Source organism: Microtus oregoni, unplaced genomic scaffold, assembly GCF_018167655.1.
Source record: "Microtus oregoni isolate MIOR12 unplaced genomic scaffold, Mior012 000003F_ref0000135, whole genome shotgun sequence".
NCBI classification, from domain to species: Eukaryota; Metazoa; Chordata; class Mammalia; order Rodentia; family Cricetidae; genus Microtus; species Microtus oregoni.
Genome location: NW_024543062.1, coordinates 49797272 through 49814809, shown reverse-complemented (window position 1 = coordinate 49814809; position 17538 = coordinate 49797272). Strand labels below are relative to the sequence as shown.

Here is a 17538-nt window from a genome sequence, read left to right as displayed (position 1 = left end):
ATCATATTCACCTTCTCTCACCCAGCTCTTTCTATTCCATGCCTTACTTCTTTTTCCCTCCATCTTTGTGCTTGTCATGGTTTTTGTTTTGTTTTTTCCATCAAGACCAATTTGTGCTGCCTCAAACATTCTTTACTATGTAGCCTTTCACTAGAATACGGTAGACTTATCAGTGGGTACAGTGTTAGAGAAAATTGACCTTTCCTCTCTTGGCAGCTAAGAACTGTCAGTAGCTCCTCAGCTAGGGTGGGACTTGGTCTGGCTTGGACTTACACAGCTTTTGTGTATGCTGTCACAATCACTTTGAGTTCATATGTGTTGCTGCTCGGCTGTGTTATTTTATACAAATAAGTGTTTCTATTTAAATTTTTTATGATCTGGCTTTTTACATTAATATGACAGTATCTATTTGCTTTATTGTGGTGTAACAGAAAATAACATACATGATTTTTGTGAGTCTTGAGGAATTTATTACTGAGATTAAATGCCACATTGGGTGTTTTACTTTATGTTTATTTAAGTTACTTAATTCATTGAATTAACTTCCAGAATAATTCTAGATATCAAAGAAGTACACATTTATGTAGAAGAGTTTTGGGTAGTACTTGAACTTGCATATTAAAAACTTTGCTTATTAATATTCATTCCTAAAACTATAAGGGTTTATATCTCTGAATATAGTTAATACCATTTGCTCTGTGGAGATTAGCATTTTGTGGGGGGATCACTTAATTCTGTTTTTCTCCTATGATAGCTGATAATAGGTAATAAAACATATCCTTTTGTTCTGGGGAGGTTACTCAGTGGATGGGAGCCATTGTTACTAAAATTACTGGGCGCGAGTGAGAAGGAAACAGGGAACATACAACAACGTACTTAGGAGTTTATTAGAGGGGGATGTGTACAGGCCTGGGGAAGTTAGTGTGCAGACGGGGGGGGGGAGGGTTGGGGAGAAGAGAGAGGGCTTTTAAAAGCTGCTTAGTGCATGCGCACTGGGGTTTGTCGTGGCTACATCATATGCAGGCAGATGACGGGGCTCATGCATGCGTGCAAGGGCTTAACTGAATCATATGTAGATGATGTAATCCATGCTGCACATGGGTCATGTGGGGGCCCTTTAACATCCATTAAAGGGGCCAGTAGGCACTTCTGCCTGAGGACTGTTTGTACCCGCATGACTCCTAGAACCTGGAAGTATCAGACTTATGTTGCTAAAATCATTACAATGGTTACTTTGGCAGAGGACTTAAGTTCATTTCCCAGAATTCTTATCACTCAGCTTAACAGCAGTCTGTTATTCCAGCCCCAAGAGATCTGAAGCTTTCTTGCCTCTGCAGGCACCTACACTTACATACATACACACAAACACACACAAGAACCCATACATATAATTAAAAATAGAATAAGTCTTTAAAAAATATCCTTTTGTTACCCGCCACAAGATATTGTAGTTTTTAAAAAGTTTTTACAAAAAGAAGGGAAAAGAAACTTCACTGACCATACTCTATATAAAGGAGAAGTTATAGATGTAGTATGTACGATTATCTTTTTTGGTCTTCTCCTCATTGCAGTGAAGGTTCAGAATTAAAAGTCATTGAAAAGATAATGTAGTGAGTATTGTTCAGTACATCTCGTGATAAATACCACCCCGAGTACTCCAGAATAGACGTAAGCAAAGATCTGTAGCTTTGTAATTTGAGAAAATGTTTGGTAGCTAATTACTACCTTGCTTCTCTTTATTTCCTTTTTTAATTTCCTGTTTCCTATCTTATTCTTCATAGCCCCATCTTTCTTTTTTTTGTCATATAAAGCAAATATAGCTTTTTTGAAATTATTTGATAAATACTGTCAAAACAACTCATTTTTTATAAGCAAACTCATTGAATATAATCTATTAAAATGAATTTTAAGATTTGATTCATAGTTATCTGTTATATAAAAACATCACTTTTCAATGTATTATTCAAATTTTCTACAGATCTCCAAGTAAGCCGTTGGCTCGAAAATTAATGGATTGGGAAGTAGTCAGCAGAAATTCGTTGTCTGATGACAGGTTAGAAACACAAAGCCTCCCATCCCGGTCTCCACCTGGAACTCCCAATCAGTAAGTGGCAAGCCAGCATCGAGCTTGCGTTTTGCTACTTTCTAAGTTATTGGCTACGTATTTTATCGCCTAAACATCATAATACATAAAAATTTAAATCCTTTGATCAGATTTTCAAAAAATACTTTGATTTTATTTTACTTTTGTGTGTGTATGTTTGTTTATATGTGAGGGCATATGCATGTATGTAGTAGTTGGCATATGGAGATTAGAAGACAACTTGGGGGAATCAGTTCTTCCACTGTGTCAGTCCCCAGGATTGAAATCAGGTATTCAGATGCCTTTAATCGATTAGCTACCTTACCAGACCCAAACATGATTTTCGTTACTTCAAGCATTATTGCCCCTTTTTTGCTCCTCACTGTTAAAAAATTGCTGTAGGGAATGAATGAGAAGATTGAAGGACAACCTTCATTTTCCTCAGCAGTTGACTTTCACAAGAAGGGTAATTAAGTATCTAGTCACGACTTCAAAATTCCATAGAGCTGTTGCTTATATATATTTCCATGTAGATTTCCACCTCGATTTTTGTTTTGTTTTGTTTTTTTGAGACGGGTTTCTCTGTGTTAACTGCCCTTGGCTGTCCTGGAACTTTCTATGTCCTTGAACTCACAGAGATCCACCTTCTTCTGCCTCCCAAATGCTGGAATTAAAGGTGTCCCACCACCTCCTGGCAATTCCAGGATTTCTAAGAGGGTGTAAATTGTTGGAAAATGCTTTGTTTGAATAATTGTTATTCAGTGTGATCTAGCACTTCCTCTGGCCTAAAAAATGCTTTCTAACAGCAGTCCCATAAGCTCAGGTAGAGTTGAACCAAGAGCTGTGTGCTACAGCTCTAACCCTGTCTGAGCTGCAAAGGGAAGACTTCCTCAGATTTCCCACACTAGAAGGGAAGGCAAGGAAAGAGAAGTAAAGCTAGGAAAGGGGAGGAGAGGGAGAGGGGGGCAGGATGAGGTGAGGGGAAGGAAGGGAAGGTAGGAGTGTAACTGAGATGATCTAAATAACATTAGCTCTGATTAAGTTTTCTAGGAAATGAAATAATTTTAAGGATGATTTGGGGGAAAAGTACAGTATAGCAGTGGCCCTAGAGTCAATGTTTAAATCTTGAAGTTAATTTCCATCCTATTTACTCATCTGCTAAATCCTATTTGTAGATAGACACAATGGCACATGCCTTTATTCTCAGCATCCTTGTCATAGTAAGTGTCCTACAGTTTTAATGTGGTATTAAAATATATAACAAATAAAAAATAATTAGAAAAATGCCCCGTACATAGCAAGTGCTCAGTTATTAACTATTGCAATTATAATCATAAAGATGATAATTATGTAAATGCTGGTTAGGAATAGTGGGATTCTTCCTCATCATATAATCTTAGGAATTCAAATTGCACAAAATTAAAAACATTAAGAAGAAAACATAATTGAGACTAGACTCTATTTCTGAACATTTATTCTAGTCAGTTTCATAAATTTGAATAAGGCATAAGATTAGTAATGAGTGAAACCTAGTAATACTAGGTAGAGCAGAATGGGTAAAGTCCTTATGGTAGACGTAGATGGCAGTCATGTATTGACTTGCTATGTTGTGTTCTTTCTGTTTATATCACTGTTAGAGATTCTGCCTAGTCAGCGTAGTCTTTAAAACACACACAAACATATATACCCACTTTAAGATGAAACCAGATAATCAAAAAGCATGGAAAATTCAAAGTATACTTTTCTTCAGCCTTTGTTTCTCTTCATTTAGTCGGAGTTCTGCATTCACACAAGAGGGGACCCGGGTCCGGCCATCTTCTGTTGGTCATTTGGTAGACCATGTGGTTCACACATCCCCCAGTGATGGTTTTGTAAATCAGAGATCTCCATCATCAACGCAAGCTAATAGCATAGTTCTGGAATCATCACCGTAAGACCCCCTTTCCAATGTTTTCTTAATTCTTTAGTTTAAAGTAAATTTAATTTCTTCACTTGAAATAATCTTAGATATTAGAATACTTGAAACAAGGTGGTACTTAAGTAATTTTAAGAATATATTTGTAAATGTATTTATTTGTCCTTGAAATGTCTTGTTTTATTTGGTGGGTTTTTTGTTTGTTTGTTTGTTTTTGGTGTTGTTTTGTTTTTTGAGACAGGGTTTCTCTGTAGCTTTGGAGCCTGTCCTGAAATTGCTCTTGTAGACCAAGCTGACCTCAAACTCACAGAAATTCACCTGCCTCTACCTCCCGAGTGCTGGAATTAAAGAGTGTGCCACCACTGCCCGGTGAAATGTCTTATTGCCTCTTTTCTCTTTACCACTATGGTTACTGGCTATTCTTTGATTTTTAGTGTATGCTCTCAAGTGTTAGTTCAGGTAATATGATAGTGTAGTCAGGGAGTAGGAGAATGTAAGACAGCCTTCTTAAATTTTTTTAAAGGAAAGAAATCATAAACATAAACATAATATGTTATGAAAAGTATCAGGGGAAAAGTAATTGAGATGGTTATCACCCTCAGTTATAGAAAGCATGTCTATATCTTTCTTTTCTTTTTTCTTATTTCATGTATTGAGACAAGGTCTCCCTATGTAGTCCTGGCTATCCTTGATCTCAGTGATCTGGCTGTCTCTGCCCTCCAGGTATGTGATACCACTCCTGGCTATTCATATCATTTCTAAAGTATGTTCCTACTATAATTTTTTATTCTGATTGACAGATTCAGTTTCTTATTTCAGTACTGATAGTCATCAGTCTAATGCATATCTCACATTAATATGTAACATCTTGATTGATTAGCTTATTCAGTGGAAATACCTCATATGCTTTTGACATACCTACACAATAATAGATGAGTTAGAAATAAGGAGTATATGATACAGTGTATAAAGAATGTGATCAGTCTTTAAGAAAGAGTAACTCTTAGAGTAAGGGATAAAAGAGAGATGAAGAGGTCGGCAAAGTGGTATAGCTATTCTGGGAAAGCGTGACCACTTGTCCTTAGACCAAACAACACCATGCTGCCAAGACTTTTAAAAGTCTAGCCTTGGTAACTTATGTCTGCATTATAAGGAATGAAAGAATATAGCAGATATATCATGCACAATGAAACCTATAAAAACTGAGTTGACGAGATAGAATTGATGTTGATGAAAAACTTTAATATTTTATTACTTAAAAAATTTTAACTAACTCTGTTGGGTTTTAACAGTCATATTTTCTGACTTTGAAGCTTTAGAAGTATGAAGTAAATCTTAAGACCTAGCCAAACAGTTCTATTTTTGTATATTAATTGTATTCTTGAAAGGTTGCATGTGTTCTCTAAACTGCTTGTTTAACTTACTTTGAGCACCAGTTATTTTTGTGTATAACTGACCAAATATTTGAGAGAACCACTTGGAGGGGAGATAGATGTGTTTTAGTTCACAGTTTTATAGATTTCAATCTATAGTCCTTGGCTGTTGATTTTGGGCTCGTGGTAAAGGAGAAGATTATGGCAGCAAGGGTGTGCAACAGAGACTACTCATTCATAGTGGTCTGGAAAAGCAGAAGGGACCAGGGACTAGGTACTCGCCAAAGATATACTCCCTGTAACTACTTTGTGCAGGTACGTCCTATCTGCTTAAGTTTCCACAACTTCCCAATATAACTATCTCAAGGTAGGAACCAAATATTTAATACTTGAGCCTGCAAGGAGTACTTCAATGTCCAAACTATAAGTCATCTACCCAATACATTGCTTATTTTAAAAGTCCTCTTATCATCAGTATAAATGAGCCAAAGACAAGAAGCCTAAGTTTTAAGCCAAAATTATGTATTTTATTTGGACAGGATTTCTCTGTGTAACAGCCCTGACTATTTTCTAGAACTAGCTCTTATAGACCAGACTGACCTCAAACTCACAGAGATCCGCCTGCCTCTGCCTCCCAAGTGCTGGGATTAAAGGTGTGCGCCACCACAACCAAGCCAGGGCGATGATTTCAAATCAGAAGTATACTGTGTGGAGAGAGTACTATGGCTTTTTAACAATGTATATTTAAGCTGTTTTAGTTCATTGAAATGTTTATTTAGCAGTTTTTGCAAAATATCTCGTAACCACACTATCCTTCTCACATAGCTGAACACTGCTACTATTATGCCCATACCCATCAGCTTTAGCCAGTCAGATACTCCACAGCAGACCATGGTTCAGTTGATTCTGCTATGTATTTTGGCCAGAACAAGAATAAGAGAATTTTCTCTGACTCCATTGCCATCTAATTTTAGCCTCACATGCCCTTTTCTCCCAAGCCTTTGGTTTTGCGGCTAAATCCTTTCTCAGTAAACAGCTGAATTACAAGGCCAGAAAAATCTTAGATTTGGGGCCTTTTAATGCCCACTTTTTAGACATCCCTGAGGTCCTACCAAAGGACGTCTGTTTTAATTTGCCTTCGTACCATGCAGGCTCTGGTGCAGGCCTGTATTCAGGATCATAGAAATACTTCCCTGGACTAGCAGTGCTTTTGAATACTTTACCCTTAGAGGCTTGTCTTCTTGTCAGTTGAAAGGAACAGAATAGAAACAGAAAACAAAACAAAGGAACCTGTGATCCCTGACCATGGAGGCAGATCTTGAGGAAGCTTTTATTGAAGAGGAAAGGTAAATAAATACTCTGATGTAGTAATTAGTAGATCTACCAGAATTTAGAACATTTCTGGGTTACCAAAGAAAAATGGAGAAGAATGGTGGAGGGGTGTCTCTGGGACAAGGGTTGGGGAGTTAGGATGGAGATGAGCAAGTATGGATATGTATGAATGTATAAACTTGTCATAATCTGTAAAGGACATTCTTTTAAAAAATTTTTAGAATGTCTGATCTCTGAATTCTTTTACACAGGTACCTAGGTGGGCATTATTGTGGACTTACTTAACTTAGTTATATTTATGCCAGATTACAAAAATTTCATGCCTGTTTTCTTAGCAGAAACTTCTCTGGGTAGTCATTAAGTCACACTGTCCAGTTTTAATCCCCCACCTACCCACCCACACACAACTGCCAGGTTTCTAGCAGCCAACTTCTAAAGAGGTTCATGCTGCTACTGCCAAAGGGAGATAATATATCCAAGGTTGTTACTGCCATGGCCTTTCAGTTATCTTGAGGCAAATTGTTCCATAGCAATTGAGCCTCACTTCCGTAAAAGAAATGTTTGTTGCTGTCATTGTTATAAGTTTATTATTCATCAGTTGTAGCTCCGTACAACTTTGTACTCAGACTCTGAGTGACAAGTTTTTGTTTGGAATATGGCTAATCTCATGGCATGGAAGACTCTTTAAGAAGAAGAGTCATCACGAATCATGAAGTATTTCTTAAAGCTTCCTTTCGGAGACGACACAATCCATATTTTCACCACCAAAGCAAGTCATGGACAAGCCTGAGGTCATCCCTGCAGCAGGGTAAAGGGCAGTCTTTAAAATGATAACATCATTTAGGCATCTATTCTCAGTCCTACAAAGTGAGTAATGCGTGGTCAGTTCTATCCTTGAGTATATCAAGGACCATTTTCAGTGCTAGAGAGTTGATTCACTAAAGAGCAGTTGCTATTTTTGCGCAGGACCCAGATTCGGTTCCCAGTACTCACATGACAGCTCATAACTGTTTGTAACTCAGGTGCCAAGGAGTCCAGTGCCCTCTTCTGGCACTAGGAGTGCATTTGATATACGTACATATATGTAGATAAAATATTCATACGCATAATAAATTTAAGAAAGGATCAATTTTAATTAGATATAGTAGCATGCACCTTTAATCTCAGCACTCAAGAGATAGAAGCTACATATGATACATCTTTAGTAATCCTGGGAATCAGCATTATCATATACTAACGATAACTTCTTTCCTATGTTCACTGCGGGTATTCACAGTAGCTAAATTATGGCAACAGCCAGCGTGCCCATCAGAAGAATGGATGAATAAAATGTAAAATATAGATACAATGAAGTATTAATTATTCAGCCATAGAAAAAAATGAAATGTTTGTTGGGATTTAAGTAGAACTAGAAATCATCATGTTAAAGAAGCCAGACCCACAAAGAGAAATAAGTTTTCTGTCATAGAGTCTGAATTTAAACGGGGACTGTTGAAAAATACCAAAGGCCAGGAAGATAGTGGAGAACAAATGTGATAAAGATATATAATATACATTGTATATATAAAATATCATAATAAAGCTTTTGGTCTATTAAAATTTTTACAATTAATATATGCTTACTTTTAAGAGGAAAAAAGATTCCTATTTCTATTCTCTTTTTCCAACCTCACTTTCATGGATGCCATCTTTAATAGGATAGAAGTTGAACCATTGCTTCTTCCTTTTGGCCCTTGTGAAAAATCACAAGTAATATTCTATAGACTGTTTATTCTTAAAAGTTATAGTTTCTGCCAGGTGGTGGTGGCACATGCCTTTAATCGCAGCACTTGGAAGATAGAGGCAAATGGATCTCTGTGAGTTTCAAGGCCGGCCTTGCCTACAGAGTGGACAGGCTCCAAAGCTACTGAAAAACCCTGTCTCGAAAAATCAAAAAAAGAAAAAGATTTACAATTTCTACCTGAAATATCTCCTGAATATCTAGCCATCAGTTCCTACTTCCACAAATGAGAAAGTTATATATTGTTTTCTCACCTGACAAGATTCCATGCATTTTTGTCTCTTCTATGACGACCTTAAATACTCTGATCTCTGTCACATCGTTGCCTTTATTAACCTCATGAGCCATGGTAAAGGAGGACAACCATTTAAGATCATTAGACTATACCTACCAGGAGGTTTTTTCTATTCAACACCCAATTCTCAGGGTTTTTTTTTTTTTATTTTGAGGTTATAAGTCCATCTCTTCTCCTTCAAACCCTTCCCCCTTAAGCCCCCTTTTCTGTCTTTCAAATTCGTGACCTCTTTCACTAATTGTTACATACATGCTAGTGTTCATTCATATAATAAATTATATATGTAGTTTTATATATACTTATATATGCATATATATATAGTTATATGTAACATAAAACCTACACTGTCTGTTATTGGTCTGTATGTTTTCAGGACTGACTGACTGGTATCAGATAAATAATTGGTGTGTTCGTTCCGGGAAGAGTATTTCTCCTACTCTCAGCATTCCTTAGTTATCTATAGTTCTTTGTGTAGAGTTCAGGCCTTGTGAGTTTTCCCCGGCCCCTTTGGATGATCTGTTGTCATTGTCCTTGCTTAGTTCTTGTATAGGCAGCCATGTTCGTTTCACTTTTTGGGTGTGGCTTCTGATATTACCATGAAATACAGTCTCACAGAACCCCCAAATCCTCTGGCCATTCCCACCCCTTTTTCTGCAATGTTCTCAGAACCTTAGATGCAGAAGTTATGTAGATGTACCCATTGCAACTGGACTCCATGACTTTACATTTTGATTGGTTAGTTTTTCTCTAATGGTTTCCATCTGTTGCAAAGAGTTCCTTGATGAGAGGTGAGAACTATACCTATTTGTGTATATAAGGACAAATATTTAGAGTGTAGTTTGTGGTTATGCTAGTTTAGTAAAGCAGTGGCTATAAGTTCTTGTCCAAGATCTGTGAGCCTACTATCCCTGGGAAACTGGCTAGCTTTTCAGTACCAAGCACGATATCTCTCTTGTTGAGTAGATCTTAAGTCCAATTAGAAAGCTGTTGGTTACTACTAAGGTTTGTATGCCTGTATACCCTTAGGGTTATTGTACCTTGCTAATGACTGTGGTTCATAGGTGCTATCGTGGAGCCTTTTTGTACCATGAACGCTAGCCTTCAGTGAGGAGGCATGCTAGTCAGTCCCAGCTCAGGGAGCCTCTGGGCCATGTGTGTGAAGTACATGGTGTCCACGGCAATAAGACTTACTTTCCGCAGTTCTATTTTAACTTCTCATTGCTACAGTGCTCTCTGGCTACCCATGCCTCCATTAAAAAAAAAAATTAAAAATTAAGAAAAAATGTTTGGAAAGGTATGAATATTATTACAGCAAATTAATATATTATCTTCATGGGAATGAATACCTTTAATTTTGTGTTTATTGGTTTGATTAAAAACAGATTTACTAATTTAAAAATAATTTTTTTAATTAAAAGATAGCATTTCCATGGAAATATATTCAAAACCTCTCTACACTAGATATGGTTGGTATCTGGATTGTTTGATCTAATTTAGAATAAAATATTTCCATCAGATGATTACGAAAACTACTCATTTCTGGCCCTTTTCTTCTCTAGATCACAAGAAACTCCTGAAGATGGGCAGCCTCCAGCTTTACCACCCAAACAATCTAAGAAAAACAGTTGGAACCAAATTCATTTTTCTCACTCTCAGCAAGATCTACTCAACCATACTAATGAAACCTTTGATGTGCCCTGTTCTCCTGAAAAGTCCACTGTAGGTAGCCTCACTTTGTTTTGATCTTTTAAAATCTTGAATGCAGTTTATTTTGAGCCATACCGTGTTTTAGTTGTAAATGATAATACTTTGTCTTTTTTTTTTTTTTTGGTTCTTTGATCCTGATTTATACAATTATGGTGTTATCTTTTTCTCCATTTGAAAAGTGCCCATTGCTTTGAGTTACTGACTTAACAACTTAGTGGTAATTTCAGTGTGCAGCAGTGTATGTGCACTGTATATTTTAAAACAATTTATAAAGTCGGGCGTTGGTAGTACATGCATTTAATCCCAGCACTTGGAAGGCAGAGGCTGGTGAATCTTTGTGAGTTCAAGGCCAGCCTGGTCTACAAGAGCTAGTTCCACGACAGGCTCAGAAAACTACAGAGAAACCCTGTCTCAAAAAAAAAAAAAAATTAAAAAAAGAAATTTATAACTTTTGCTTCTCTAGAATATGCTTTTGTACAATAAAATGACGACCTGTTAGAATCCTAATGGTTTATTAATTTTATTACTTTCTCAAGAAGATTTAAATAAGCCATAAGTGATGTTACCAGTTTAAGAATATCATATGTATATATGTTTCAGGAAATTTAAAGAGATATTAGGAAGCTAAATAAGATACAAACTTGCGTTTTGATGATAGTGGGAATGCAATGACAATTAATACATGGTAGTTGTTATTTTATAACTTGCACTCTAGTTTGTTTTTCTCAAAAGTATTTAGAACAACTGAAAGATAGCTTAGTGGTTGAAGGATGGCTACACAGACACTCAGAATGTATAGACACTTGGATCTTTGGTGGCTTATTGATCAGCCAGCCAAGTCCCACATTGTAAGTCCCTGGTACTAGTGAGAGATAGTTTCAAATATTAAGAGGAATAGCATCTGAGGTCTGCTACCTAAGATTGCCCTCCAGCCTCCACCATTAGGCTCACACACCTATGCACATACTTGCAAATGCATGTGAACCTATACAAACAACTATGCACACACACACACATACATGAATAGAGAATCATCAAGAAATGTATGTAGTTATCTAAATAAAGGCTCTAGAAACTGAGCCTTCAGTCCACCAAGTCCTAAGAATAAGGAAGATGAAGGGGCACTGAGAATATGCAGGCAGAAAGGTAGAAAGAAAAGTAGGCAATAGGATGTAATAAAATTAAGACATAACAGTGGATTTAGCAATGGGAAAATATTTGTTGCCCTTAATTTAGTTATGGAATAATGAAGGTGAAAACCTGTATTACATAGATTTAAAGAATGGGAGATGGCTGATTCTTCCAATTTGCCGGCATTTCTTGCTAGTAAAATGGAAGGAAGAATGAGAGAATGTATTTTCAATTTATTAGGCAAAGAAATTTATTTTCTTCAACTAACATTTTTCTTAGAATTATAATTATTTACATACTATAGATAATACAAACAGATATAATATATACTTTATTTGTAATCTGAAAATTCTTTATTTTTGTCTTTTCAAGCCTAATGGTGGCATTCCACATGATAATCTTGTTCTAATCAAAATGAAACCTGATGAAAATGGAAGGTTTGGATTCAATGTAAAGGTAACCTGGAATTTGTCCATATTTAGTTTTTATATTAAGATGTTCTTAGTTTGGTAGTATTTAACTTTTTTTGTGTGTTTTCCAGGGAGGATTTGATCAGAAGATGCCTGTAATTGTGTCCCGAGTAGCACCAGGAACACCTGTAAGTTATCCAAAATTTTATGTAAATACTGCTTTTAAGAGCGCCTACCCACTGAGACAGTGGGGCTGATCTATTGGGAGCTCACCAAGGTCAGCTAGACTGTGACTGAAAAAGCATGGGATAAAACCGGACTCTCTGAACATGGCGAACAATGAGGGCTGATGAGAAGCCAAGGACAATGGCACGGGGTTTTGATCCTACTCAACGTTCTGGCTTTGTGGGAGCCTAGCCAGTTTGGATGTTCACCTTCCTAGATATGGACGGAGGGGGGAGGACCTTGGACTTTCCACAGGGCAGGGAACCCTGACTGCTCTTTGGACTGGAGAGGGAGGGGGAGAGGAGTAGGGGGAGGGGGAGAGGAGTGGGGGGAGTGGGAGGAGGGGGAGGGAAACGGGAGGCTGGGAGGAGGCAGAAACTTTTTGTTTCCTTTTCTCAATTAAAAAAAAAAAAAAGAATAGTATATACAGCCCGGCGCACGCCTTTAATCCCAGCACTCGGGAGGCAGAGGCCAGCCTAGTCTACAAGAGCTAGTTCCAGGACAGGAACCAAAAAGGCTACAGAGAAACCCTGTCTCGAAAATCCAAAAAAAAAAAAAAAAAAAAAAAAGAATAGTATATACTTTGGGGCCAGGGGTGATGGCACATACTTTAATCCTAGCACTCAGGAGGCTGAGGCAGGTGAATCTCTGTGAGTTTGAAACCACGAGACCAGCTTGGTTCATAGAGGGAGTTCCCAGAACAGCCAGGGCAACAAAGAGAAAGAAACCTTGTCTCGAATAACAACCACCAAAAAAGAATATATACTTGGGGCCAGATATGATCAGCACTCAGGAGGCAGAAGCAGGCAGATCTCTACTGAGTTTAAGCCTAGTGCAGAGTTCCAGACTAACCAGAGCTACAAACAAAAAAACAAACGTACTTTCTAAAATGTTTTTATGTGTATGAGTAATATGCTTGAATGTATGTTTGTGCACCTTTTGTGCATGTGGTGCCCTCAGAGATCAGAATGCAGTGTAGCATCCCCATGGAACTGGAGTTATGGCCAGTTGTAAGCTACAATATGAGTCTTAGGAATGGGTCCTCTACAAGAACAGCAAGTGCTCTTACCTGCTAAGCCATCTTTCCATCCCCATTGGTACTTTTAAAAAAGTTAGCTTTAGCATATGTGAGTGAGTGTTTTCCGTGTCTGTATGTATCTGTATCACATGCATGCCTGCTGCCTGTGGAGACCAAAAGAGGACATTGGATCTCTTAGAACTGGAGGAAGATCAGCAAGTGCTTTCATCCCCAGAATATGTACTTTAAAAAAAAAATCATTGGGATGGATTGGCTGTTAAGAACACTGGCTGCTCTTCCAGAGGACCCAGGCTCAAGTCCCTGAACCCACATGGTAGCTCACAGCTGCCTGTAACTCCAGTTCAACGTGATCCAGTGTTCTCCACAGCAATCAGATGTGGAGCACAGGCATACATGCGACTAAAACACCCATACACATTAAATAAAAATAAACCATTTATTTGCTTAAATAATAAGGAAGAAAGTTAATTATTACTTTTCGGGTGCCAAATGTTAAATCTAAAGACCATATTGTAAGTTGCAGGGAAGATAGGTTTTTCTTGACTCTGTGTCTTAGAAAGAAGCTATCACTGAGTGATGCTACAGTGCTAAAGGGTTCTGTCCAAACAGCCTCCTTATTCAACACATGCAGATGAAGGTGGAGTTTATTGCATTTTTGTTGTTGCTGTTTGCTTTTTTCTTTTCTGTTGCTGTTTGCTTTTTTCTTTTCATTTACCATAGTACATTATTTGCCTACTTTTTGTTTTAAAAATATTTTAAGTGGATCATTTTTAAGTCCTAATATGTACATTCTAAAAAGCATTGAATCTGAAACAGTAAGTCCCCTATTACTCAGCATTAAGCTTCCACAGTCATGAATTTTCTGTTCATCATTGAATAATTCTTATTGGTGTGTTATCTGGAAACATGCTAAAATATTAGCAGTGTTTCTCCTGGAAAATGGAATTACTGGTATTTTTCACTTTTTTTTGTCTTCCTATTTACTTATCTGAATCATGACCCCAAATGTGCTTTGCTCTTATGAGGTGTATGTATTGCTGGTGACTTACTCCCTTCTGCTGTGCAGAAAGACTGTGCTTTAGAAATTTTGGTTGAATTTAGAACATTTTGAAGCAATAGAACTTTATAATTTTTAAATTATTTCATTAATTTAGATACCACCACAGTCTTCCAATGTTGTGAACTTTAAAAAAAAAAAGTTTAAAGGAAACAGTTTCAAGTTGTTTTTTGTTTGTTTGTTTTGTTTTGTCAGGGCTTCTCTTTGTAACCCTGGTTGTCCTGGAACTCATTCTGTAGACCAGGCTGACCTTGAGCTCAGAAATCTGTCAGCCTCTACCACCAAGTGGTGAGATTAAAGGCATGTGCCACCACCACCCAACCTTATTTCAAGAATTGTAATATCAGTTTTGTTTTTTTTTAAAAAAAAATAGTGTATTCGGTACCTCAGAAATGAATAATTCACATTAATTGTTTTCTTCCTGTATGGAAACCTTTTTTTTTTTTTTTCTTTTCCGTTTTCCGAGACAGGGCTTCTCTGTAGCTTTGGTGCCTGCCTGTCCTGGAACTAGCTCTTGTAGTTCAGTCTGGCCTCTGCCTCCCGAGTGTTGGGATTAAAGAAGTGCACCATCACCGCCCGATGGAAATTTTATAATCAATGTCTGTTCCTCTTACAAAATGTATCTAATATGCAAGTGTCACTTTTCAGATCAGAAAAAAATGCAAATAAAAATAACAAAGGTGTGTTAAATAAGAGAAAATTCCCACCAGTGATAAATGGGTATAATAAAAGACTCATAGAAGACTTATGTCCTCTAATCCATAGACCACTTCCTCTTTTCTGCCAGAATATTACCCACACAGTAATGTGATAGGACAGCTTCTTCTGCTGAAGTAGCATTTCTCCCAGTACAATAGCAACCATTCTGCTTCATTTTGGGTATCCTAAACATACTTTTATAACAGCACATAATCAAACTGGTACATAGATGCATTTCCCTACATAAAGGAACATATAAATATGCATTTATTTCATTGAACAAATAACCACCAAAAGAAAACCTCACAAACAATAAAGGCTGACATTTTAATATTTGAGATTTTAAAACGTTTGATTGAGTTAGCCTCATTTTTATCTTCACAATGCTAGAACATAAATCAAGGTAAGTATCTTCTTGTTGCATTTTTCTGAGTGCTGGCCTCTAAGATCAGACATCTCCACAAGCAGTGGATAAGTTTAACCTTTGTAGTAGTATTCTTTCCAGTAGTCACACTATCTTACTGAGTGTTATGACATTGTCTGTAGGAAATTGAGTAGATTGGTCCATTTCTCCTTTCCTTTGTCACAGCATTTCTTCCACTGCCTAGCCAGTCATCTTTATGCTTGGTCTCATGTTTTTATAGAACATGTTATTCATATTTCTTTTTCTTTTATTTTCTTTATCTTTTTAATCATTTTTTTTATTTTATGTGCATTGGTATTTTGCCCTTACATAAGTCTGTGTGATGGTGTTAGATCCTGAAGTTACAGATTTAAGCTGCCATGTAGTGCTGGGAATTGAACCCAGTCCTCTAGAAAAGCAGTCACTGTTCTAGAACACTTAGCTATCTATCTCCCCTGCCCCAGTGCTTGGTTTTGAGATGATTTTTGGACCGAAGCACTAACAGCAAATGTATACTTTATGCAATAATTCTCAGTGTATCCTGAAACCTAAAATTTGAAGGATATCATTCAGGAATTACTGTTATTTAAGCTATGGGAACTAAAGCTGAATATATTTTAAATAGTACACAATTAAGGCTGCTTGTATATATGCACTTTGATATCTTTTCCGAATCTTTATGAACATGATATGCCATGAAGAATGAATTTGTTTAGTGAACCTGTGAAACAAAATAGAATATTTCTGCTTTTTAAATAGATGAAAGGGTGTGTGTGTGTGTGTGTGTGTGTGTGTGTGTGTACACACTAGACATTGTCATCTTTCTCAGTCACTTTCTACTTTGTTACATTAGTTTTTGAGATGATGTCTCTCTGGACCTGCAGCTCCTTGATTGGCTATGTTGACTAACCAGCAAGGTTCAGGGATTCTGTTCTGCCTTCCCATACTGGGATTACAGGTTCAGGTTCACACTATAGCATTTGATGTTCATGTGCTTTCTGGGGATTGGAAGTCAGGCCCTTATGGTTACTTAGCAAATACTTTATTGACTTAGCCATCTTCCTGGCCTTGCGTGGATGCTTTTCTGTATGCAGTTTTGGTTTTCCTGTGGATGCTTTTCTATATATAGTTTTGGTTCTCCTTTTATAGTCTATAAAAAGTAAATTTCTATATTTTCAGGATACCATAAACATATCTGAACACTTATCCGCATTATATTATAGGCTGACCTCTGTGTCCCTCGATTGAATGAAGGGGACCAAGTGGTACTGATTAATGGTCGGGACATTGCAGAACATACCCATGATCAAGTAGTCTTGTTTATTAAAGCCAGCTGTGAGAGACATTCTGGGGAACTCGTGCTTCTAGTTCGACCTAATGGTAAGTACTCTATTTAGCACTGAGTAGTTATAATTTGTTATGGTTTATTACTGGACTTGAGAGTAAGTAGACTTCTTTAAACACATCAACCTAGTTCTTACTCAAATGACAGTGACATCTGTCATTTTTGGAAACAAAAATCCCAAATCTTGGTTCTCTTATCTCCCATTCATCTCTGTTGATACAGTGGCTTTCCTACTGTTTCCCAAAAGCCCCAGCCTGTTACACTTTAGGGCCTGTGTACTTGTTATTTCCTCTGCTCAGCAAATAATTCTTGGTATTTATTCTACTGTACATACCTAAAGTGGCTCTCCTCTTCAACCACTTCAGTAGAAGTGTTATGTAGTCAGTGAGTGAGTGTTTAATGAATAAGTAAATCTCACCAGGTGGTGGTAACACACGCGTTTAATCCTAGCACACAGGAGGCAGAGGCAGGTAAATTTCTTGTGTGTTCAAGGTTTCAGGACAGCCAGGGCTATATAGAGAAACCCTGTCTTTCCTGTCTTGGGACGAGGGATGGGAGGTGGAGGAGAGGAAATTTCTGTTCTACTTCTAGAAAACTTCAGTAACAAGCCATAGTTAACAACAACAACAAAACCAATTTTAACTATATTTTCTTTAGGTGATGCCCTTTTGACTAATCATGTCAAATCTTCATCTGGACATACTAGCATTGTCTGCATTTATATTCATTGTAGCACTAGCACAA

General features: G+C 37.2%; 1 protein-coding gene across 6 annotated transcripts in view; it reads left to right on the top strand.

Annotated features, from left to right (window-relative positions):
* The window catches only part of Ptpn4 (protein tyrosine phosphatase non-receptor type 4), a 186849-nt gene that overhangs the window by 125243 nt on the left and 44068 nt on the right, over nucleotides 1-17538 (top strand). For 5 of the 6 annotated variants that reach the window (XM_041649236.1, XM_041649235.1, XM_041649240.1 and 2 more), the window contains 6 exons: nucleotides 1979-2104; nucleotides 3855-4013; nucleotides 10338-10497; nucleotides 11989-12072; nucleotides 12158-12214; nucleotides 16673-16829. In XM_041649236.1, the coding sequence (XP_041505170.1) occupies nucleotides 1979-2104; nucleotides 3855-4013; nucleotides 10338-10497; nucleotides 11989-12072; nucleotides 12158-12214; nucleotides 16673-16829 (743 nt within the window). The remainder of the gene's footprint in view (nucleotides 1-1978; nucleotides 2105-3854; nucleotides 4014-10337; nucleotides 10498-11988; nucleotides 12073-12157; nucleotides 12215-16672; nucleotides 16830-17538) is intronic. The other variant, XM_041649237.1, reaches the window with a different exon arrangement.